We start from the raw sequence: 24,121 nt of genomic DNA on the forward strand, positions 1-24,121 counted from the left end.
GGGGGGGGGGGGGGAGAGTCTTCCACTCTGGGTTTGAGTGATTTATGAAGTGCTGGTGTGTGCTTACGGTGCTGTGGCTTTACAGTGTTTTGCTCGAGGAATATCAAAGTCTCCAAAGTTGTCAGAACAAACCACAGTGGACAGAAGTGTCTCACACTTGTAACTGAGTGCTCTATTTCATTGCTGTCAGTATAACTGAAGCCATCTCTATGTCATAAGCAGAGAAAATAAAACTTTAGGAGGTCAAGGCTACGAAGGTTTTACAAATGAGAAAAATGCATCTCACACTCTGACAAGTCTGTTGTGTATGAAGCAGTTTTTAATTTATGCACAGTAACACAAGCAAACATGTAAAAAGAGTTAGTTGCAACTGAGCCATTGAATAACCTAATATTTGGTTATACACTCTGAACAGAAATATCTCAACTTGATGAAGGGATTTCATCTTATATTATGCGGGTAGCACTCCAGTTGGGGTTCAGGAGAATAGTCTTTGCTACGCTCCATCTGTACAATAAATGCCATTAACATCCTGCTCTCACAAATACATATTTAACTCAGAAGCCAAAGGAATAGCGAACACTATCAAAATTCGAAAACATTATTTTTTTTCTTTACAAAAAATATAAAAAGTACGGTGACAAAGACTGAATTTGATGCAGGCTGATATGAATACTCCCGATTACTTTTCTGAATGCACATAAACTTTGTTTTTTTTTTTTCAAAGGAAATGTTTTATTCTTTAAACACTTGAACACTGAATAAATGTATTTAGAAAAACTACAGACATAGGCTTCAAACTTAAGTTCCTGTACAAAAACATATGCACATTTTAAAAGGAACAAAAAAAAAACAAACAAAGCAAAACACAAAACACAAAAAATGTTACATTGAAAGTTCAATCACTGCTAGCTGCTGGAGCCTGAAAAAAAGAAAAACAAAAAAAGTGGACAAACCTGACCAAACACTTCAAATATCTACATCCTGATTCTAGGACTGGGGGGTGGATATTGATCCGTTTGGAGATTGCTGCAGCAGTAAATGGCAAAAGCCATCAGGCATCCCCACAGTCTTTGTTTTTATGACCTCCAAAACCAGTCCTGAATCTAAGACCAGCAAAAACGCTGCAGCGAGTCCCCACACCCTGGAATGCGATCAACCATGCAAAAAACGAAAGAGAACGGCAGAGAAAACACGTCAGATGAAGTCATGCAAAGCGGTTTTGTGGTTATTTCCCATCATTACAAATACAGGTCTATTTTAGAGGCGTCACAGGAAAGTTAAAAGGGATCACATTTCCCACAGTCTCTTTGAGTTGACTTCTTACTTTTCCCTTTTTGTCCACATTGGGAAATCCAGTTGTCCTTTTCTCAGCCAGAGTCAAAAATTGAGCTTTCCAAGTGTACCCCAAGGCACCTGAGAGAAAGTGGGCATTTCCCCCTGTTGGCAACACTGTGTGTCTGTGTTTTCATTACATACCAGCTGCCATAGAGTCTCAGAGTGGGACTATCCCACGCATGGTGTCACGAATCTCAATACAAAGCACAAAGAAAAGAATACGGTCAAAATGGATGATAGGGTTGGTTTCCCCTCTATGGTATGGAGTCTGAACTCGAATGGAGAGTTAATAGTCATCGTAGGTGTTGAGGTCGGTGAAGTATGCGTTGGTATAGGTCTTCCCGGCAAGCTGTGGGTTGAAGTACTTATTTCTTTCCTCCAGAATCAGATTGTTTTTGTTGAAGGCCTGTGAATAAAAAAAAAGAAGTAGATGGAGAGGAGAAAGGGAGAGGAGTCAGTATGGACTTGTTTGTGGCACATGGATCAAGTGACTTTTCAGCCCAGATGGCAAGGTAAAAGCAAATCCATCTAGCCCAAAAAGAAAAAAAAAGGAGCAACACAAATCAATGGGAGGCCGCTCAGTGAATGAAACATACATTTCACAGAGCAAGGTCAAAGCATTTGCAAACAGGCTGGAAAAATGATAAGCCACCACAGGGCTAAATTATTTTGATGCGCGTCCATATGTCCACCTCTGTCATCCCTAATACCCAGCATCAGCAGTTTTTATGGCCCTCGGATTGTTGGTCCTCTAGGACAATCTAAGCCATAAAAATCGATCAAAAGGGGGTCTCTTTTCTGTTAAACAATAAGGAAGAGCCATGGGGGCATCTTCTCTGTCCCCGTGTGACATAGTAAACATGGAATGAGCCCCTGATGTGGTGCTCAATACAACATCAGCAATTTGGCAAATGGATGTGTTCATATCCAGTCTGTTGTTGAGAGTGTGTGCTGGGAGTCCCTTGGGGCAGTGTAATTGAACACTTGATGATGCTGCATTTGCAGCTGATGAATGTTTCCGACTGACACTGATAGGGAACAAGTGTGCTGGACAAAAAACTCATATATTTTGCTTCTTTCCCATTATGTGATTTGCACACAAAGGGAATGTAATCAACACTCCCGCAGCCCCAGAGACGGTTATGTGTCTCTGCAGGTGGCCCCATGGCTGCTTTTAAACAGCTGTGCTACGATGCTTGTTAGCATCATCTACTTTGTCTTCTTGCCTTAAACCTCTCTAATTGGCAGAAGAATGATTACATTTGAGTTTTTTGGTGCTGTAAACAAAATTTGAAGTGGCATTGGTGATAGAGAGGTAACAGAGGAGCGTAATAAAACAGCATCACAATGAATTGTCTTTCTCAACCCATCAAATCAAACCATTAAGTAAAATTAGAGGACAAAACAAGAAAGACAAACACGAAAAAGACATGCAAATGGAGGCACTTGTTGAAAGAGAAAAGTAAAGGAGGAATACACTGCCTTCTCACAAGCTGGGAGGGAGAAGGGGGGTGGGGGTCGTGATGGAGGGATGAAGGGGGTCTGAGCAGAGAAAGAGAAACTAGAGTCTGTACTCCAACCTGCCACACACAGGAAGTGCCACAGGAAGTGGAAGGGCGGGGCACGGTGGGGAAGAGGAAGTAGTAGTGGTTTGGGTTCAAAGAGTTGTTGGGGGGGTCAAGAGGCGGGATGTTGTAGAGGTCAGAGGTCAGTGGTTAGTAGAAAATCTCCAGGCCACGCATGGACACCCCCATGTTAGCAGAGAGAGGCTGGTGCATGGCGGGGTCGTCCAAGGGCAAGAGTACCGACACATCTGGCTGCAAGGAGGAGAGGAATGGGAAGAGTCATCCTCAAAGAAACCCTAAGGCCACATTCTGTCTTACAGGAAGCCTGGAAATATAATAAACTGTACATAAAACTACAGCTTAACGGTGACTAGACTGCTGGAAATACACCAGTTGGCCAAGAAACCAGTATCTATGATATATTGAGAATAATAATAAGGACTAGGATCATCAGGATGTGAACCAAAAACTCTAAAATATGGCATCAGGTGTTCATCTTCCCTCCCTATAAATGCTCAAAGGAGGCATATTATGTTTTTGCACACTTAATGGTTGAAAATTCACTGCAACATCCAAACTGTTTAGGCTCAGTGAGTGAGGGTTGGAGGCAGAACGTGCCTTTGGAAAATTAGACAGTGTTCATTTATCATGCAGCTCCTTTGTATTTTCACATTGACTGTCTATATTCATATCAACCTCTATCCGCAATAGAACTAACTGAATTATGCTCTATGCTCCTGACTCTAATTGCATGACAGATGAACGCTCCTCACACCTTTTTTCCACAATGAAATTACATTCGGGGACGTTTGCTCCGAGCCAGAGGGTCTGTTCTCTCTGTGGCAGTTTTACAAAACACTTTCATATCTGTGAAGTAGTTTTGCAAACAGAGATCCAGGTATTCACTTAGTTTATAATATATATCTGATATTGCAGACTTCTCCTGACAGAATAGAGGATATCAAACACAAATTAAAAGAAATCCTGCCGAAAATACTGCTGATTCATCAGCCTTACAGTAAAATCAAGTTGACAATAACCAACAGAGAATGTCCAATCATAGCCGGTCTGCCAAGCTTTGAATCCCTCTACTTTTTGAAGTGATGCATATGTTCCTGAAGAGGAGGGCTACTCTGCATTTAAAAAGTTTTGTGTAGTGTTTTTTCTAGCATGACCAAAACTCAAGAGCAAAAGTGTAAAGACTTTTTGTCTTTATTCTCTATTCTGTCAGTTCTAACATAAGCTACAAACATGGTTATTAGCTAACTACCTCATTAAACTACCCAATTAAACAGTAACAGAACCGTACTTCTAAGGCCATTGGGTAGTATATCATTACCTAACTACATCAGCTTGTGGGATAATGAGTTACGTTAGTAAAAAAAACTTCCACTGTGTACTATTTCCGCACTGCCCGAATGCTATCAGAATTTTGTCTAACATTAGGGGCTCTGTTGTGCTCTTTATTTGATCTTGATTTTATTTGGGAAAGTTTACACACCAGCAAGCGCAGCCAACGTTACGTTTAGTCCTCATCTAAAAGCCTTTTCTCTTCACATCACACACATTAAAGGTGAAAATGTACTATTGTGGGAAAAAAATGCAAGCAAGTATCTGAGCAAAGCAACCAAACAGGGTATAACAGTGAGATCTTACATTATTCTTTATCAAACTGACAATACTAGGACTACCTAGCTGTACACTGTAATACAAGAATAATGCTCTCTCCCATGTCTTCTATGTGCATCGGCTGGTGAGGATGGCGACTTTTTGCCCGTTTCAGCCTCTGTCTTTCGATACAATGTGTTTCAAAATGAGAGAGAGAAAACAAGAGAAACAAAGAACATATGAAGCTAACATTGGTTTAATAAACTAGAAACAGTAGCAACAGCTAATACAATCTGAAATATAAGCCTCCTTTTATCTACATCTGTTTCAAAAATTACTACAAATTTAAAATCTGCCACTGCTATTAATGGAAAGCTTGACAGGAGTAACAACAGTAACTACACTCAAGTTAGCAAATGGTCAAGCTTAGCTTTCTTTACAACTATGATTTATGCCATGTCGCTTTGCATATCCAATATCTGCTTATCAGCAGGAAAAGTGATTGGTGCCAGAAGTTTTAAGTGGCCAGCTAGTGCCAGGCAAATGTAATTTGTAAGAATATTTTGAGGCAAATTATTTTATTGGCATAATCTCATGATACCAGATTCCCTGCTTCTGAAGCTCCTTTTTTTAGGGTAAAAAATGCACAGTGTGTTTAAGTGGCTGAAACACCCTTTAACACGGATCACTGGGAATCCTTGAAAAAAGCCCAGCTGGACCATGAAGTAGCTGTGGACAAGCACTAATCACCAGCTCAGTCTGGCACTAAAGGCCTGATGTATCAGTGGATAAGAGGCTATTTGTACAATGAGAGTAGCTGGATCTCTGTCCCTGGCTCTGGTGCATCCGACTGTCTGCAATTCAGAATGCAATAATGACACAAAGAACCTGTCTAAGCAGGGAAATGTGCCAATGCAGAGCGTCTTCGCTGATTACCTACCCACGCACGATAAGTAATTTCATTAGTATGTTATGAGAAAGCAGTGTATGACCACTGACACAGAACAAAGTCACACACTGAGACACACAGCAGAGGAGCACACGGAGAGAGGATGTACGCACAACTGCCTATCTGTTACACAACTAGAGAGTGTCAGTGCACGACAGGAGGTGGTGTGACAGTGAGAGTCATGCAGTAAGAAGTGTATTTAATCACAACTGACACTGGAGGAAGAGGCAAACCGTTGCTCACTGACTCAGAGTGTGACATCAATTGATTAAGTCAAACAGTACGGAAATGTAAGAAACTGCTGCTTTGCCTCTACACATCCGGACATCTGACAAGCGCGACCCGCAGTGAACCCAGTGCAAACCTGTCCACAGACCTTGATGGCTTCCACAGAGTCGTACTTGTCCAGTTTGTTGATGTGGTTGGTGATGCTGGTGTTGAGCGGAGCCGCTGAAATGGGGTGGATGACGGTGGCATCGTGCGACTGCTGCTGGTAGCGCTGGCAGTACGAGTAGACCAGAAGGGTAACCAGACACCCGAGTATGGAGCTGCTAAGCCCCACGGCGATCATGTGGAAGAGGTTGAAGTCTGGAGGCAGAAAGAGAGGTTGGGGGTATTTGTGTGTCAGTTCACACAAGTGGAAGTGGTAATTGAAGCTGCAATTCATATGGTAATGATGAAGTGTTCTGCAATAAGGAAGACCCTTTGAGACTGTTGAGGAAAAAAATTTTGCTTCTTTTTTTCTCTTTGACTTCTGTTTTTGTTGTACTGTCACTGCTATTAGAACCGACTGTATGTCTCAGATGAAAAATGTGTAAGTGTTGTGTAACATGCACAGAATGCCTTGTTTATAACTGGCATTAGCAACATTCATCTAGATATAGTACACATCGAAGTAGTACAAATTTATGCTCAGTTGTCAAATATAACATCTTTTTCCTTAAAAAAAGCTAATTTACATCTGAGGAAAAAAAAGATATTTCCTGTATTTTTATACACTGCTATATCAAGCAATAAGAAATTGATATAATCTGTTATGCATGATTTAATTAATTAGTCCCTTCTGAACATCATGTTTAATGGATAGAGACACAAGTCAGCTAAAATATAAGTTTGCTATCAGTTGCAAACTATAAGCAATTTTATGTAAAGGAGAGAACAATAGTTTGTTTTTTTATGCCCTGAGCACTGCAGAACTCCTTCTTAGACTGCATACAGCCTCCGACAAGATAAGTAATGATAGCAAGAGCAGCCTGTAACCCGTGTAAGAGGGAAAAACTCAGGGCACAAAAGGTCCCTAAAGCCTCGCTCCTTCTCACGTAGCTTATTGCTGTGGGCGCAGATGAGTCTATCTGCATTTTTATCTACTCAGACTGTATTGTTGCAGCTGGGCAGTAATGCAATACTGTTAAAAGTGATTTTATTGATTTACTCAAACTCCAACTGTAACTGGTGACAGTGTTTTGGTCATTCACTGTGGTAGGTTTTTCATAATTACAATTTTATTGTGTAGATTAAATATTAAGTTTGCCAAGTCATCTGCAGCTCTACAAACAGTATACAAAACAACAGTCAGCAACATAAGCAGAGATGTTGTCTACTGTGCTCCCTTAAATTGATGTTATTCTTTTTGGGAGGATTATATTTATGGCTTGAGAAGTGCGGTGCTATTTCCAAAAACTTGACAAATTTTATCCAGTGCATCTTTGACTACATCCAGATATGATCAGATCACCATTTTTCCGTAATGTATCTTGGGTGCGTTTACAGCTGGATTTATATGCTGTTAAGCAGGGTTGGAAAGCTACCTTATTGTCAAAGATGCTGTATATGTGCAATGCCAGGTGTTATCCTCTCTCTCTCTCGCTTTCTCTTCTCTCTCTCTCTCGTCGGTCTCCTCTCCTCTGCTCTGTCTCCCTCTCTCAACACCACACACAGCACACACACACAAAAAATTACTCCACGAGCCGCGCTCTTCTCCTGGCTAGGCGTGCAGACCTCGGAACTTCTGTACAAAGGAAAAAACGCAAAAGGCCAGCAGAATTAGGGCGCAAAAAACCATCGTACACATAGCACACCCATGTTAGCATGACAAATTGTACTCTTGAAGGTGAGCGTGGAGATGAAAGCTGTACTCAATATGAAACAGATTATCGTAAAAACTCCGTGAGCTAATCACGGCTGTGGCACCTGGAGTGGTTTATGAAAAGTATCAGCTCTCATTAAAGGAAATGAAGTACAAGACGTTGCTAATGAACCTTAATGGACTACCTTTCCCATTAAAGGGGATGGATGATAAGGTATAAAGGCAAATGGGTGATTCTATAAAGACCTGTGAAGGGTTTTCATGACTATTATATCCCTGCTAATTAATACAGAAAAGCTTACAAATTTATGTTTCAATCAAATGTTTATTCTATGCAATAATTAATGATTCCTGAAGTTGAAGAACTTCAGGACTGTACGCATGAATATATAACTTTTTCCAAGCATTTTATAGCATTTTATTGCAGTGTTTGCAGTGATACAATGTGAATAACATGAGCATCCTTTGTTACAGGGAGGAGTGTTAATGATCTCTGTGTAGCACAGATCAATGCTCTAGAGTGTATTGCATTACTGGATGTCAATAGGGAGATGCCTGTCTAAGCACATATCAATACTAATGGTGTGTGTGAGATATTTGTGTGTGTGTATATTTAGGTTTAAGAAGGACTTTCTGAAAGAGTTTTTTAAACATCTGTTCAACTGAACGTTCCCTAAACCCCTTAGCTTAGCAAGTGTAAACAGACATGCCTTATGCATGGGGTTGTGATAAGAGTGATTTTTTGCATTTGAAGAATTTTAAGGGTCCATAGCGCTTTTTTAAGAGATTAAAATGTCATTTCCACCCTCATATTGGTGCAACACATACAGATCTTATTAGTTATTACTGATTGAAAGTCTCTCTAGTAAAGAGACATTATTTCTTTATGTCTACTACAAACATCATCAACTGGTGGGGATGCTGACTTTTTGCCTGGGATATGCAGCTTTATAGCCTCAAGTTTTTAGTATTATATTGGTATATAGCCAAGTGCATATTTAAGACTCTTTTACAAGGTTTCCCTTTTTAACAAGTGTGCTTGAAACATAAAAAAATCAAACAACTAATGGACCTAACATTATCTTAATTAGCTCACACACTACAGCTCTGCCAGCAGCAGTTGTCATTTTGACTACCAAAAATCAAAGAGCCATTTTTGAGTGGTAAAGCTGAAAGTGCTGTCATTGTAAACTGTAGGATGTGCTGTGTGAAAACGACAGCTAGAAAGGTGTAGGTGAAGTTAGGTGGGCAGGGGTTAGCCAAGAGTTAATTTTCCTGTGTGGCGTGAACAAAGTTTATCTTACCTTATCTTAGTGGCTCTCTAAAAATAAAAATTCTTTTAGTACCTCACATGTAGTTAATTAAGTTGAGTTGACATTTAAGAAGTTGTTGCACTGTGAACAAACAAGAGAAAAGCTCCCACACAGTTTCTACTTAGAGTAACACTGCCATTACTGTTACATTAAGAAAAAGGTTGCATTATTAAAGGGCAAATGATCACTTAAACATGCCAGAAAATAGTAAAGAAATAAAGAAAATACTAGAATGACCAGGTACAGAAAACCGCATAGAGCAGCCATTTCTCCCACATTTGAAAAAAGTAAAACTGCTGGTGTAAGTGCTTTTTGCATGGCCTGACAAGACTGCTAGGCTCATAATGAAACTAATATAGCAGCAGGGCTGTTGGAATGAGTAGGAAGACAGCCCTTAAGTGTAGCACCCGGGTTCACGCCCCCATGTAATCACCTGCCACACTCAGGAGTCCTTGAGCCAAGCACCAGCTACATGCGCAAACCCATCATTCCCAAAAGTGCTCCACTGTCGCTGAACCTGACCTCTGACCTGAGACGAGTCCCTTAGAGGGATCAATAACATATTTCATTATCACAGGATTCTTGGAAATGAACTGAATTACCGCTGCGGGCATATGGTGGTGGGTGGTGCAGAATGAATGTGTGCGCTCAAAGTTAAGTCATGCATGAGTTCCCAAGACTTTCCTGAAGAGAAGAGGCGACTGTGTCGGAGTGTGTGATCACCTGGTATAAAGTTGGAGTCAGGGGAGCATGTCCTGGTCTCGCTGTTGTTTCCTGAGCACTGGTTTCCAGTGGGAAACAGGACATCGCAGTGACGCACGCGCATCTGGGCCCCGTTGGAGTCACAGTGGGACCACTCCGACCAGCTGGACCAGCTCTCTGGAAATGGCGATGACAGTCTATCTTAGAGCCTGTCCAGTGTGTGTCCGTTTATGTGTGTGTGTGTGTGTGGGCCCTCAGCTGCACATTAGTCATGCATGAGTGCCCTCTGAGAGACTGAAGAAAATAAGCAATGAACCTGTGATGGATTGGTGGCCGAGTCATGGCCCTAAAGCAGCTTATCACTGAGATGTGTGTGTGTGTGTGTACCTGGACAGGGTTGTGTGTTGCACAGTGCCTCCTCAGTGTGCAGGCCCAGACAGATGTCCCCTCCATAAGCTGGTGGAGGGTTGCTGCAAGTTCGCGTCCTCATGTAGTGTCCCCCTCCACACGTCACAGAGCACTTGGACCATGAAGACCAGCATGACCAGCTGCCGTCCACTAAACCAAGGATATCATATTGTTCATGTTAATGCTAAAAAACTGTACGACTATGTTAGTATAAACACTTTTTACTTGTGTAATTGATTGTTTGTAGAAAAACAGGAAATAGTTACTAAACTTCAGTTTCTTGTTTTCTAGGAAAATAGCCTCTAAATATTTGTGCTTTCATGTTTTCTAGGATTTTGGTTCCAGGTCATTTCAAAAGACAATTTCCTCTGAACATCAAGTGATTGGAAGTCATTCCACGCCATTTCAAACAGCGATGCGTGACGCACAAATATAAAGCAATTTGAATATGTGTGTGAGTGTTTTGAAGTGACAGGAAGTGTGCTTCACCTAGCTATTACAGCAAAAGCCTGACCCTCTGCCCCCCTCTCCATACTCTTCTCTCCTCTGATTAATAAAGATAAATGAAGCGTCGCGATCTGCTGTTGTTTTTCCTCCCCTCACGTGTTGCCAAGTGGTAAACAACAGACAGTTAAAAACGTGAAAATTCATGACAGTATCAAGAGAAGACATAAATAGATGAATGAGATGTGGGAGAAATGAAAAGAAGGGAGGAAAAGGAGCAATAAAATGGGGGCAATCTTTGGCCATGAATCACAACAGAAGTAAATATCCTTCTGGTCAATCATCTGGATAAAACCGTACTTCATTGTGGCAAAGAGATATTGCCTTTTCTGTAGCACTTGAGAATTGCTTTTAAAGACCTGATGATGGCTGGCAGCACAGTGCAGGTAATTGAAGTTGCCGATGCTTTTTGTCATCTCCCTGTAATTTCTCTATCACAAAGTGACGTGCAAGTCGATTCCTGGCCCTCGATGACGGATCGCCTCATCCCGGGCGCAGACGCAAGAGAAACACAGATTCATTTGTTTCCAAACCAGATGGATGGTAGGCATAACACCTTTTCTCTCATTCTCCTTCACAGTGCGCTAACGCATTTAAAAAGCACTGGATTAGCCATGGGAGGATTACAATTGGTCTACCGGCACCGTCGGCCTGCCTCAAAATAATATCTCACTTTTAGAAGGGTGCTAATTGAGTATGCATTAGTATTCATTGCTACTCAGGCTGGCTTATGCCGGTTCCTTTGGGGGACAGGATTGCGGTGTTGTTCATCAACATACTGTAGCTACGGTATTATTACAGCCAACACAATAGGTGTACTACATGTATTAACATAGTGATGCGGCGAGGAAAATCAAAGTACATTCACTCGACATTTTACTCTGGGGGAACACTTGTGGCAACCATACAGACAGAGCTCTCCTGTCGAAACGAATCTCTTAGATCCATCCGAAGTCTTCATCTGAGCTTGCAGCAGATAACAGCTTACCCTATTAGCGAGTGCGCTCAAGCTGTTGGGAGCTGAATGGCATGTACTTTCACTGAATGAATTAACAGCCTGTAAAAATAGTATCGATGGCCGCTCAATCTCTTGGGTTCTTTTGCTCGCTTACAGCGTGGCGGAATCTATGAAGACAGATTGTGGCGGCTCAAGATGACGCGCAGATCCAGGCTTTTATTAGGATACCTAAGTCCTACTCTAGGGAGCTTGATTATTAATCATCTGAGACAATGCTCCTGCTTGTCTGGTTGGTGCCTGTGCTGGATACCAGGTGTGCTTTATGCCAAACTAAGCAGTGGATTTCCATTTAGACAGCTTACTTCCCCTGTCAGACAGAGTATTCTTTTAATTAGAAAGCTTCCTCTGGCCGTCTTCTGCTTTGACGAGTGTTAAAAATGCATTGTCTCAAGGCCTTTCACAACAGAATATGGCCTCCCATAGCTGGCAGCATAATTACCCAGCAATGTAATTACATACTGGAGCGCCACAGGGATTGTCTCTGATTCCCGGTGTAAATTGGGGTCTTCGTCACACCTCTTATCTGCAACTGATTTCTTTTGTAGTTCCTGATGATTTGGTAAGTCATTTTGTCACTGTAATTCTTTATCCATTAATCAAGGAAAAACATAGCTTGAGCTTGGTGTGGAGTAGTGTGTATTTATTTGTGCGAGAGTGAAAAACAGGGCTGGCAAAGTAATTGACTTCTGGTCTTGTAAATGTTCTTATCTCTGCGTGTCCTGCTGTTTATTGTCCCAATGGTGTTTGTACGGTGTGTGTACAGTATCTTTGAGACTAAAACTGGCTTATAGCATGTGTATATGTGTGCATTTCTTACCTGGACAAGGGGTGATGTTACACTCCTGATACTCCTGTGCTGGCCCCAGGCAGGTCTGACCTCCGTACCTAGGTTCTGGATTACTGCACGTCCTCTTCCGGCTGCGGATTCCCCGGCTGCAGTCTCTGCTGCACTGGGACCAGGAACTCCAGGTCGACCAGCCACCGTTCACCGTGTGGCCTGAGATCCTTCCGAGACGAAGCACCTCTCCTATTGGGAATAAAGTCGGGACAACATAGAAAATTAGACTATTGTCAGAACAACTTCTACTGTGCCTGTGGCATTGTTAGCTTATCTCATTTTTTCCGACAACATTTCCTATAAAAAAACGCTGTTTTTTGCAAGAAAGCAGCGGATACTTCCTCCATTACTGTGTGCATTTGTTTTGAAGAACAAAGAGGGCAGAGAGTCAAGATCAGCCCTTGATAACAGTGCCTTTACTCTAAAGCTTTTGGAGTATCAGTATCTCTAAAAGCTTTAGCTTGATTTGCCCTGAGAGAGCAGTGCCCACTACATGTTTAGTGTTGTTATCAAGTTATTTTGTGCAATTCAACAAATTTCATCAAAAACACCACAACGAAGAGGTAGGGTCAATCTGAAGTTCTGTATGTTTACGAAATTATACCTGAAATCATACTTATGTCTTAGGCAGATAGAATGACAAAATGCAATTCATTAACCATGGTAGTAACCATGGCCCACCACATTAATCCAGACTGAAATATTTCTAGACTATTAGATTGTCTTGAATTTTGTAGCACTACCATTAGGTCACATTTGTCCAATACTTTAGTTTATGACCAAATACTTGCAAAATGAATGACATTGCTGTACTTTATGTTTAGTGCTAATCAACAAATGTTAGCATGCTAACACACTAAAATAAGATGCGGTAAACATTATACCCGGTAAACATCAGCATATTAGCATTGTTAGCATGCTGATATTAGCATTTAGGTCAAACCACCATTGTGCAACCTCACAGAGCTGCTAGCATGGCTGTAAACTCTTAGCCTTGTTAGTGTACTTGCACTTTGTCAAGCAACCGAAGTAGGCTACGTAAAATAATTTTATTCAGGACTTTTTATTTCAAATATTATACTAGTATACTATTACCACAGAGCAAAAAAGTCAGATTAAAAAAAGTAAAAGGTAAAATTCACACAGTAGAATGGGACATAAAGCTAAATCCAGTACATTGACAGAAAGATAGATACCAATGGCGTCAGAAATCAGCTGCACAAATGTAATCCATCATTTAATTCTTCACAGACCTCTTGTCATTCTCTCAAGATGGATTCAGTGAGAGCTGAGTGTCTCCTGTCAACACGCGAAGGGCCCCCTCATCAAACAACATCAGCTGACTAATCTGTGTACTCTCATCTGGAATGAGTCAAATAGAGGATTCCTAATGAAATATGAAACTGTAATTTCTATTAAACTATAATTACAGCATGCATTAATCAGAGCCGTGGAAATGAGCAGAGAGAGAGAGAGAGAGAGAGAGAGAGAGAGAAAGCTTCTGGCCTCTTTGAATGAAAGGAGTGAACTCTTCTGTTTGAGTGAATGATAATCACCTCCAATGAAATTACAGTCACTGTCCAAGCAGTTCTCATTCAACAGACTGGGCTATTATCTACTTTTTCACAATGGAAGACTTCATTTTGTGTCTGTGCTGTATTTGCTTTGCATCCTTCTGATCTTTCTGGCTCTTTCAGACTCTATCTCTTTACCTCTAAAGAAAAGAGGGGAGTTTTTTTGTCTTGTTGAAACAGCAGAAAACATCTGGATCCAGAGTCTGAACTACTCGACTGTGCCACAGCAACCTTCCTTTTTTGTCTGATTCTACTTCTAATCTCTTGATTTATCTTTTTTTATTGTCCCTATCTCATCTATTTTGCTCACTGCCTCTCTTTGTCCTTCTCTTCCTCTCTGTCTATCTTTCCCATTAACCTTCTCCTGCTTTTTGTCTCGCTCCCCTCTCTCTGTCCTCCAACCTGGCCTCGTTGTTTTGTCAGCGTGCTCTTTTCACTGACAGTTAGCGTGGCACTGCTGCTTTGTATTCTCAGGGAGAGGACAGTGTGTTTACCTAGCCCAAATCCTCGACCTCTTCATAACTACGGTCGACCTTGGCAGAGCACAGGCCGACTCACCTCAGCATCAAGCTGGCATGAGCGTTGACAGGCCCGTCGAGGCTCCTGCTCTTTATCGATTCTGAGCAGGCAGTGGCACGAACAGTCCCGCCTGCCACTGTGACCCGTAGTCTTTATCAAGCCTTCTGTAGCCCAAGAGACTGGACTACTGTTCTGCTCTAAAGGCAGTGGAGTGCTTTATAATCATCCCTCTTATACATGCAAACATACACATTAGAAGATCCGAATCTGGGGACACACTTGCACAAACACACCGATACAGGCATGCACGAATGCAAACATGGGCACTTAATCACTCTAGTGCCCACTGTACATACACAGCGCTCACTTTGCTTGCTTAAGCTTCGGCCTGAGACTGCTCTGATGTACTGTGTATTGTTAATGCTGCTTCACAGGGCTTGCTCTCCCGTCGCCAAAACAAACAGCGTGGTGCCCTCCCTCTCAAATAGGTAGCGACTGGATCTATCGATCAGCACAAGAACCACACACAGCCGGAGAGAATTAATCCTTGCTCTCCTGACGCGAGCTGGGCCGAAACTAAGAAGGACACAGTGCAACATTCAATAGTCCCTGCTGCAAAGAAAATGGGCCATGAAAAAAAAAAAAGTTCCAACCTCCCTCCCATTGCTCAACCTTACACCCTGCTCAAAGGCAAAACACGCTGTAAACAAACTTATGAACTCCTGTGTGTGCAAGAGAGAATATAGACGAATGCATGTGTTGGAAGAAACAGGGATTCTGTGAAGCCACACACACACGCAATGCTGTGCAATCTACTGTATAGGCAACTGTAAAGGCAGGCAGTGAAAGAAGTGAGATGAAAGGAAATAAGAAAAACCGAGATAGTGGCAGGGACAGAGACGACATCTGCAAACCGGAGAGACAACGCTGCTTTGAGACAGACGGGCAGACAGAAAGACAGATATGAGAGACAGAGAGGTGAAAAAATCTCTAACCTTAAGCAGTAAAGTGTGATGTACTGTCATGTGTGAGTTTTATCAACATCAGACTAACACTGGACCACACCAAGAGAGAAAAAAGTACTTTTTCCAAGCTGTCCTAGATTCAGAACCGCACATTTACTCCCCATTACTCTTCCTCCCTCCTTCTCCTCCTCCTTTACCTTCACTATCAGATCAGCAATGTCTCCCTGTGGAGGAACCTATTTTGTTGAAAGTTTGCACCAACACTCCATATTTATATCTAAAAAACATTCTGGCTTTTTTTTTTTGCATGTGTCATGCCATAAAAACCATAAAATGAGGGCTCTGGTTTACAGTGCCACAATATGACAGTACTCCCTGAGCTGTCCTGAGGTCTGCCAAGCGATGGTCGACCCAGAAACCCTCCAGAGGGATATCCTCATGGAAGAGCCAATTAAAAGTTTGTAAGGGTGCAAGACTAAGGGATCAGTGCACACGTACAAAAACGCAGACACACAAATAGCAAGAACAAGAATGTACTGTGGGGGGTAAGAAAATATCGGAAAATGTCCTATTGCAAAATCTTGTTTGGTGATACTGTATTGATTTTTGGGTTTAAATCAATCACTCGACAGCGGTGTGTTAATGTAAACCGAGGGCTATGATGGTGGTTGTTTCCAGGATTACTGACATGGTGGTGTGTTCTTTATAGTATGTGTTCTTTGACAGTTTTCCTTAATTGTCTGTATGTCCTTATTTACAGTATCGCAATATATTGCCATATACTGAATCGTAATCCCTGTATCGTTTGCCAGATTCTTGCCAATATACAGGATAGGATATACGTACATGCTGACTTGAGGTCAGGGCGTTACTGAAGGTTGTGGGATGTTTCATGAATTCACCTGAGGCGAGCCTTGTGAGTTTTACACATTTTTTAAAAGAATGATTAAAGGCTAAACCTGCACCTTCAAACTGTCATTCCCCACTTACTATAGAGATTTATTGGACTGTCTGTAAGCTTATAAGGATACAAGGACTGAAAGCACAATATTAGACCTACTACTAGAATGAGCCATATTTGTTTTTTTGTGGCATTACAAGGCTGTTGGTTAAACTCCAGTTTACGGTTGCAGTTCTAGAACATTAACTTCAAATAACACACTGTTTCCATCACTGCCATCTAAAATTCCCGTCAGCTGCCAAACAAAAACCTTTCAACACAACCGACTCATATTATTGTTTTTACATGTCTGTGTTTGCCTATTGTTTGTTTGGTGAGTTTGATTTTTCTGACAATGTAACTAAGTATGATAGACAATTTTTAGCTCTTGACAGATTATTTGCCCTTGAATGCCCTGTCAAGGAGAGCACTGAAAATGGTCTCTGCTGCTCCAAACTGCAACAATAACACAACTTTGACAAGAAAATTAAGGCAACTAAACATTTACTTTGCTGGATTACCTTCCACATCCAAGTCACCACAAGTGAAATGAACTGAAACCAGCAACTGGTTGGAAAGTGGAGAAGAAGCCAATGACTTTATGGTATGTTTTAAAAAATTGTTGGAATGTAAAACCCATGATACTTGGTGCTTTACTTGGTGCTTTAAGTAATTTATTAAACTAAATATCTAAGATAAATTTGTAACTTCCAGTATGTATTTTAACCCTGACCTTGGTGCCCTTACACAGTTCTCATGACCAGCTTTTTGTTGCTTTTTGTTTAAGTGAAAAAAGCCGGAAAAGCATATATCAAGAGGGGGAATTTGAGACCAGGTTCTCTCCATTTATCCCTCTTGCCAATACAATCACAGGTAACACAAAATACCATCTGGTACTGCTGGCTGCAGTGGTGGGTTTTAAGTGTGCGTTTGTTGTAATTGTAGGTGCTTTCAAAAGAATGAGCCAACTCCAACAACCTGAAATTGCCAACAAACAGTACAGACAGGATTGATTTTTTTTTTCAAACTAAGGAACCTTGCTTCTATCAAAGAAAGCCAGCCATTTCCTTCTCCCTGGTAATTTGAAGTACCACAGTGCTGCTCTCCACTCTGAGGTAGCATCCAGTCTGATTGGTCAAAAAAAGCACCAAAGCGGAAAGTGAACCACTGTCAGACAAGACAGGCGAAGACAAGCTCATCACCAAGTCAGCATGTGTGAGAGCAGAAACTTTTCTTGGGTGTTGTTAATCTTTATTACTGAAACCTGATTAGAAGGTACTGTCAAAACCTTCTGTTGTGATGTTTTTAAGAGCTCAGAGCCATAATTACATGCAGGCATGTTGAGCAAGGAGTGACTTTGTGCCAACAAAGTAGATTTTTTCTGACAGGCAGTTGGGTTTTTTTTTCATCGCCTACGCTGATTTGCTAATTTGCTAATTCGTTGACTCTGTGTCACCAGAATCTGTGCCACTCAGTGAGTGCCATGTTGGGGGCAAATGTGAAACAGGCAGTATGTCATTGGCAGTGCAATGGCACTCTGCAAATTTGGTGTCAAGGATAATTGCAAAAAGGTTGTGAACTCCATCTGACAGTAATCTGGGAGAGGGCTAGGGTTACGTATTGAACTGAAGCATAGAGAAACATATACGGAGAGATGTCGTCATCAGCAGCTTAGTTAGAGTTGCTGTGCCATAAGAGATGCAGCTATATCACAATTTAAGCCAGATTGATTGTCAAAGACAAACAGGAGAAAAGAAGAGAAAGATTAAAAAAAAATGGACCTACTGTATTTCATTTATTGCAATATATGCAATTAAGTGCAACTGCACACATGTTTATTGTGTACGCTTTTCAAAATAAAACCACACCCTCGAAGATACACACTCTTAATGAAGATTTGACAAGGAAGTTACTGTCTTTTTTATTATAAGTCTGTGATTCTGTCTTTCTTTCAGACTTACCATTATGCAACCCACCACCACCTTCCTTTTTTGGGACATTCAACTGAGAGCGTTCACTTCCCGCCTACTGACTTCACTCCACCTCCACCATCACCAGCGTCTGGACTCACCAAAGTCCTCTACCTCACTCACTATTGCTATACAGTTGATTTCCATTTGAATCTTACTGAAAAACAAGATGTGTGATAATTAAAAAATTAGGAGAAAAGTAACCTTCACTTCTACTTTACCTAAATAAGGAATACATGTTAATCTCAATAATATGTATATATATGTATATATATATATATATATACATATATATACACATATATATCATGTATATGTAAATCTAAATTTGCATACACATGTATTATTTTGTAGCAGTTTCCTATAGAAAGAGGCACCTCAGGGTTCCAGTATAACTCAACTGTTTGTTCACTTATTAGCTCAACTAGTATGTTTCTTTCTTCACAAACAGTGAGACAGAAACAGAGAGTGCTGGACAGAAAAACAGAAAAGACAATAAGGATACTGGAATGGTTGTCATTCGTCAGAGGCGTCCCTCTGCACTTTCCTGTGTCTACTCAGTGTCTGCTCATGACATCCGTGTGGGAGAAACTAATCTGTCGCCCATGAGAAGGCCCTGGCCTTGATATCAGATCAGCTGAAGTGAAACACATCAGGCTGCTGACACGCCACCGTTTCTCCCTGGGAAAAAATGAAGCCATCACTCACCGACACATCCCGAACAAAATTACATACTCGCAACCTTCTACTGAAATGTCTTTCATCTTTCCAGTGCTTTCTTTTCCCTCAGTGTGTCTGCTTCTGTCTTTGTGAGATGCAAATGAAAAAAAAACTTGGATGAACGCCTGTAGTCAAAGCCTTTTTAAACTTGAATGACTCCTGCTGCATCATAAAACTAACGACTGCACTTTTGAATCATTCGCATTATGTAGAGATATTGATTGTATCAGACATACATATCTGTTTCATAGACATATGGCCTCACAAAAATCATCATTTAAATTGTGGGTTTGTGCAGTGTGCAGCCCTATGGCAGCACAGACAAAGTGACTAATAACACAGAAGTTTTTTAGTTGGAGGCTGACTAATGATAGACAGGTAGCAGGTTTCAGTCCTGGCAACAGTGGGAGGGTGAATTCCAGCTGTATGCAGACTATTATAGCAGGCTGGTTAGTAACCCATAAAGTGTCCAGTCATAGCTTAGCAACCAAAAATATGTACAAAAGGCCTTTGGATTTCTCAACATGGTATTGAAAGAGTTTGAAGGTTGAGCAAGAGCATAAAGAATGGATTACAGTGTGTTTAATCTGTTAGTCCCGACTCCCAACAATAAAAAGTGAAAACATACTGTGTTCAAAGCATTCACGTACAATGAAATACTGTGACAGTCTGATCAAACATTTTCCCTTATTAAACATATAGGACTAACTAACTCTACACCGCAATCCAAGAACAATGCTCCTTTATTTCCATGTCTTCTGTGCATCATCAGCTGGTGAGGATGGTGACTTTTTGTGTTTTATCATGTAGCCATCAAGTGCATATTTAAGAGGAGTCTTGTTTTAAAATGAATTAGCGGAGATACACATTTATGGAGCTAACATTAGCTTAATTAGATAACACCTTCCAGGGACAGTTGTCATTTCAGCTGACAAAATCAAAGGTCAGTGGCTAGAGATGAAAATCCCTATTTTGTCTACCTCTGTTTGACATAAAGGACCAATTATTTCAAAATGACTTTGAATTACCAGTGGTACATCTGCTACCATTATCACTGTAAACTGCATATTATGTGCCATATCAAGATAGGATGCATGACAGGCATAGCAACAGTATCTAAGGGGGGCAGAGTTTAGCACGGTCATTTGCATCTGTAATAACTTTAATTCAGCTGAGCTCTCTTTGAATAAGACACTCACTACACTGTATACTACACTGTTACACTGTCCATAGAAGAACATATAGAAATCAACTGCCTCGTGTAAACCACCTAGTAATATTTATTATGTATTAATGCATACGTATTATATGAAACATATGGCGTTATTGAGCGAAGAGAAGAGCCGTGTAATGGGCAGAAAAATGAAAGCCATGTTTTATAAAATGCTTGTAAGATTTTACTTCATGGACATTTAAAAATACATGTCTATGCAGGCAATTATGCAAAAGATCAAATGTTTGGTTTTTCATTCAGGCATGTAAAATGTGATAAAAAGGAAAAATGGCTACATGACTAATCACTGGGCGTTCATGACAAGAGAGGTCTTTAAATCACTACAGATCTTAAGTAATTAACTCATCGTTATCATTAAGCTACGATCACTGATACGAAACAAGTCAGTATGTTATATAAAAGCTCATTGTGAATGCTTGGTTAAATCATATATTCATAATTTATCTCACATAATAAAGACAGATAGAGATCTTAATATAAGAGACAACCCGACGAAAAGAAAAAGGGAAGCTGGGGAGAGGTCGGGAAAGTCGCTAGCATATCTCAAACAACATTTCTTTTTGTCTCCATTGACGGGGGGATTAATTTTTCATATCTGTGCATCACAGATGAGACTTGCAGGTGTGTATCAATAACATGCACCTCGCCTCAAATACAATCCAGATCGTCAAATGTCAGGTATATCTGATAAGTCTGATGCTCAAAGCTACAAACACAGTGACATTCTGCCTGCTCAGGGAGAGGCGAAGAAGATCTCAGACAACATGGCAGAGTGGGTTTTTTATTGAGCAGCTGTGAAGCGACATCAGTGCGATGGCGAGACAGCAAAATTACACTTAAAGTTCATGCAATGTTTCAGATGAGAAAACAAAAAAAGAAGGCCAGTGTTGGCTGGCGGGAGAATGAAAACTCACTAATCCTGAATGCTAAGGCGAATGTTTTTTTGTTTGCACATATAACATATTTTAATTAACTGTTCTGTATTTTCTTAAGACACATGAAAATGAAGGCACACACACATACAAACATACATATACGTTCATATGCAGTGTTGAATACAATAATGTGATTACTGTCTTACTAGGAGGTTAATGGAGGGTTGATATGTAGGACCGACTACAAGTGCCAAAGATGTGGTGAGGTGGATACTCTCTGCTAAAATAAGACAAATGTCTTCTTAGAGCCTCTTAGAACCTCAAAAGTTGTCTCTTTTATATGTTGTTTGTTTTTAGATAGCTTTACCTACATTCAGTTAGTAAGCCTATAGTTGAGGAAGGGAGCTGCTCATGCAGTCAGTCACAGCTAATGTTGGCTGTTGAAGGTGAGTAAATATCTCCTAGCTGTTGGCTGGCAATCTTGTTCTTTTTCTACAAAAGTTAAATACCGTAGAAATTACCTGTGGGAAAAGAGGATTTGGAGCTGTTTACAGTTTACGGGTTGAGTAATAAAGAAACAAGTAATGACTCATTAATTACCTTTACTTTTGGGTATTTATTAAACTAATGTAAATATTTTCCAATGTGTAATTGATTACATTTTTCAAGTAACTTGCCCAATCATGACAACCTGTTTTGTAATGGCTTACAAAGTAAAAGCCCAGGTTGTTTGTGGAGGTGTAATCGAAACCAAGCCGCCTAATCCAAACAGTAAATCTTTATCGGGTGACACACCATTCCTTTTGGGTGCTCATCATCTCAGAGGGATCTCGGCGTCCTTTGTCCCGGTAGTGGATATCAATACACACCACCACCGTGGCGGTAATTATTCTACAGTGGACGCTTGCTTAAAGCAAAGTTAACTGCTGTCCCAGTGGTTCAGGCACCCCATGCATCTATGAGAGGTGGATTGTGGGAGGAGGACATATTGGAGAAATGTCATGTACACACAGACACACACACCTATGTGCACACACACGCAAACGGATGCACAAATCCACCCACCCACAAAAAACTGGCAAAAACGCACCACAAGCTGCCCCCATGCACACACACCCCAGTGCCTAGCAGATGGATGGCAAGTTTGATAATGGTTGAAATGAAGAAGTGGATCACTGGAGTCCATCCTCTTTTTCGACAGTTATGACCTAAAACTCCTCCAAGAAGTGAATCATATTGAAGTCCGGAGATGAACAATCAGCAAGAGGAGAGTAGTACGCCGAGGCCACATACACATCAATAGGTCTTGTTTTCACTCAAACTGCACACTACAACTAGAGTGAAACCGTTTTTTTTTTTTAAAGAGAGAACAAAGTGTTTCATATTCGACATTGAAGTTTTTTTTCCCTCAAACGTACCTGGGTTGTGCTTTTGATTAAAAGAAGAACCACATTATCATTGAGCGAACCAGTATTGATGTTGAAAAGAAATTTTTTTTACTGAACATTTAAAAACATTTTTGATTTCATATAAAATCATAGTTATATTCACAAGGCCACGCTTTGAGGCAATGTAGAGCAGCAATACTGCCTGCAGTGATGATGATTACTTATCTAGTTAAAATGTCAATATAGGAGGAATTTAAAGTGCAATAGCATCATGACTAATCACTCCTGTTGATACTCTTTGGCACTGGGTGTATAATGGAGTCTGTGTCTATTAAAAGAAAAATTATACCCTCCTCTCTGAAACAAGGGGAAAAAGGGGGTCTAAATGTAACCGGCAGCATTGCTGGTACATAATTTGCACCTTAATAAGCCGAGTTAACAGTGTTTCCCATTTTTCCCGACACCAAACTTGTGAAAATAACACCATGTTTGTACTCCGGTTGTTGAAGAGATTTGAAGCTTGTACTGCGCAGCTCATACATCACCATCTGCCTGCTGTAGCCTATAGGCTGCTTACATCCTACAACACAGACTGACACGTTGCCAAAAGTGACTGCTGAACCCTCAGCCTTTGCAGTTGGTATAATTAACATTGAAGATAATCTGATGTCAGGCTCCTGGTGACAACCTCTAATGAAACACACAGTGTCTGTTGCTTCCTCTCGCTAATCAGGAACACGACAGACCTATTAAAGCTATAGTCTTTGTTCGCTAATGTCTTGGATGTGTGTGGCTGTCACTCCTCTTAAGGCTTTGAGTCTCCAGTCAGGTTTTTTCTCTGTGCCTGCCAGCACTCATCTAAAACACTTCAGGAACATTTAAGTGTTGGCTTCAAAGTGTGAAGAGAACAACTTGTACCAGTGACGGCGCTGGAGGAGAGACAGAGATTAATAATCAGAAATGAGGAGGAAGAGTGAGATCAGAAGAGAGAAAACCCTGTTGATAGTGTACATTAGGGGTAACCCCGGTGATTTCCGCAGAATGTGGCATGTAAGTGCAGTAGCGACAGACCACCCAGAGACACAGAAGAACTCAAAGTGATGGGAGGCCGCCGCAGTAACACTAAAGCCCTTAAAAAAACCCAACTGCGTCTCCCTCTATGGCAAAGAGCGACGCCATAAACAAACTTTAACTGCTGCATCTGTATCCGAAGCCTCTTTGCTGTGGTGTGGTACCACGCCGCCTGTCTCCCCTCTAATATGGATCCTTCCACTTGACAACATAAACAACTTGTCAATTAGCAGCCTGTTTGTACAAACGTTTACAGCATTTAATTCACCCGGGGTGTGGCTGACTGAGACTGTGAAGGGAATACCCGGGATGATGGATAAAGACTGTGTGTTTGTGCTTCTCTGCAAGACTATAATTTGAGCTTGAGCATTTGCATCTGGGCGTGTTTGTGTCTTAGTGAGTGAAAGATATTGTGGGAGAGCTAAAATTAGTTGTAAACTACTGATCGGCTTTGTGGATTGGAAGTTCATTAACATGTCTGATGCTCGGATCTGCTGATAAAGTCGAGGAGGGCCGTAAATACGAGAGCTGATTAA

At 41.0% G+C, this 24,121-nt stretch overlaps 1 protein-coding gene across 1 annotated transcript in view; it reads right to left on the reverse strand.

Moving 5' to 3' along the window:
- Positions 1-311: 311 nt before the first annotated feature.
- The window catches only part of sema5a (sema domain, seven thrombospondin repeats (type 1 and type 1-like), transmembrane domain (TM) and short cytoplasmic domain, (semaphorin) 5A), a 117,264-nt gene continuing 93,454 nt past the window's right edge, over positions 312-24,121 (reverse strand). The window contains exons 17-22 of the mRNA XM_035655538.1: positions 12,309-12,518; positions 9,949-10,119; positions 9,559-9,738; positions 7,420-7,440; positions 5,837-6,048; positions 312-1,744 (exon numbers count right to left, since the gene is read on the reverse strand). Of these exons, the coding sequence (XP_035511431.1) occupies positions 1,625-1,744; positions 5,837-6,048; positions 7,420-7,440; positions 9,559-9,738; positions 9,949-10,119; positions 12,309-12,518 (914 nt within the window). The 3' untranslated portion in view covers positions 312-1,624. The remainder of the gene's footprint in view (positions 1,745-5,836; positions 6,049-7,419; positions 7,441-9,558; positions 9,739-9,948; positions 10,120-12,308; positions 12,519-24,121) is intronic.

This window comes from Morone saxatilis, unplaced genomic scaffold (assembly GCF_004916995.1).
Source record: "Morone saxatilis isolate NCDOM2014 unplaced genomic scaffold, NCSU_SB_2.0 Contig0, whole genome shotgun sequence".
NCBI lineage: Eukaryota > Metazoa > Chordata > Actinopteri > Moronidae > Morone > Morone saxatilis.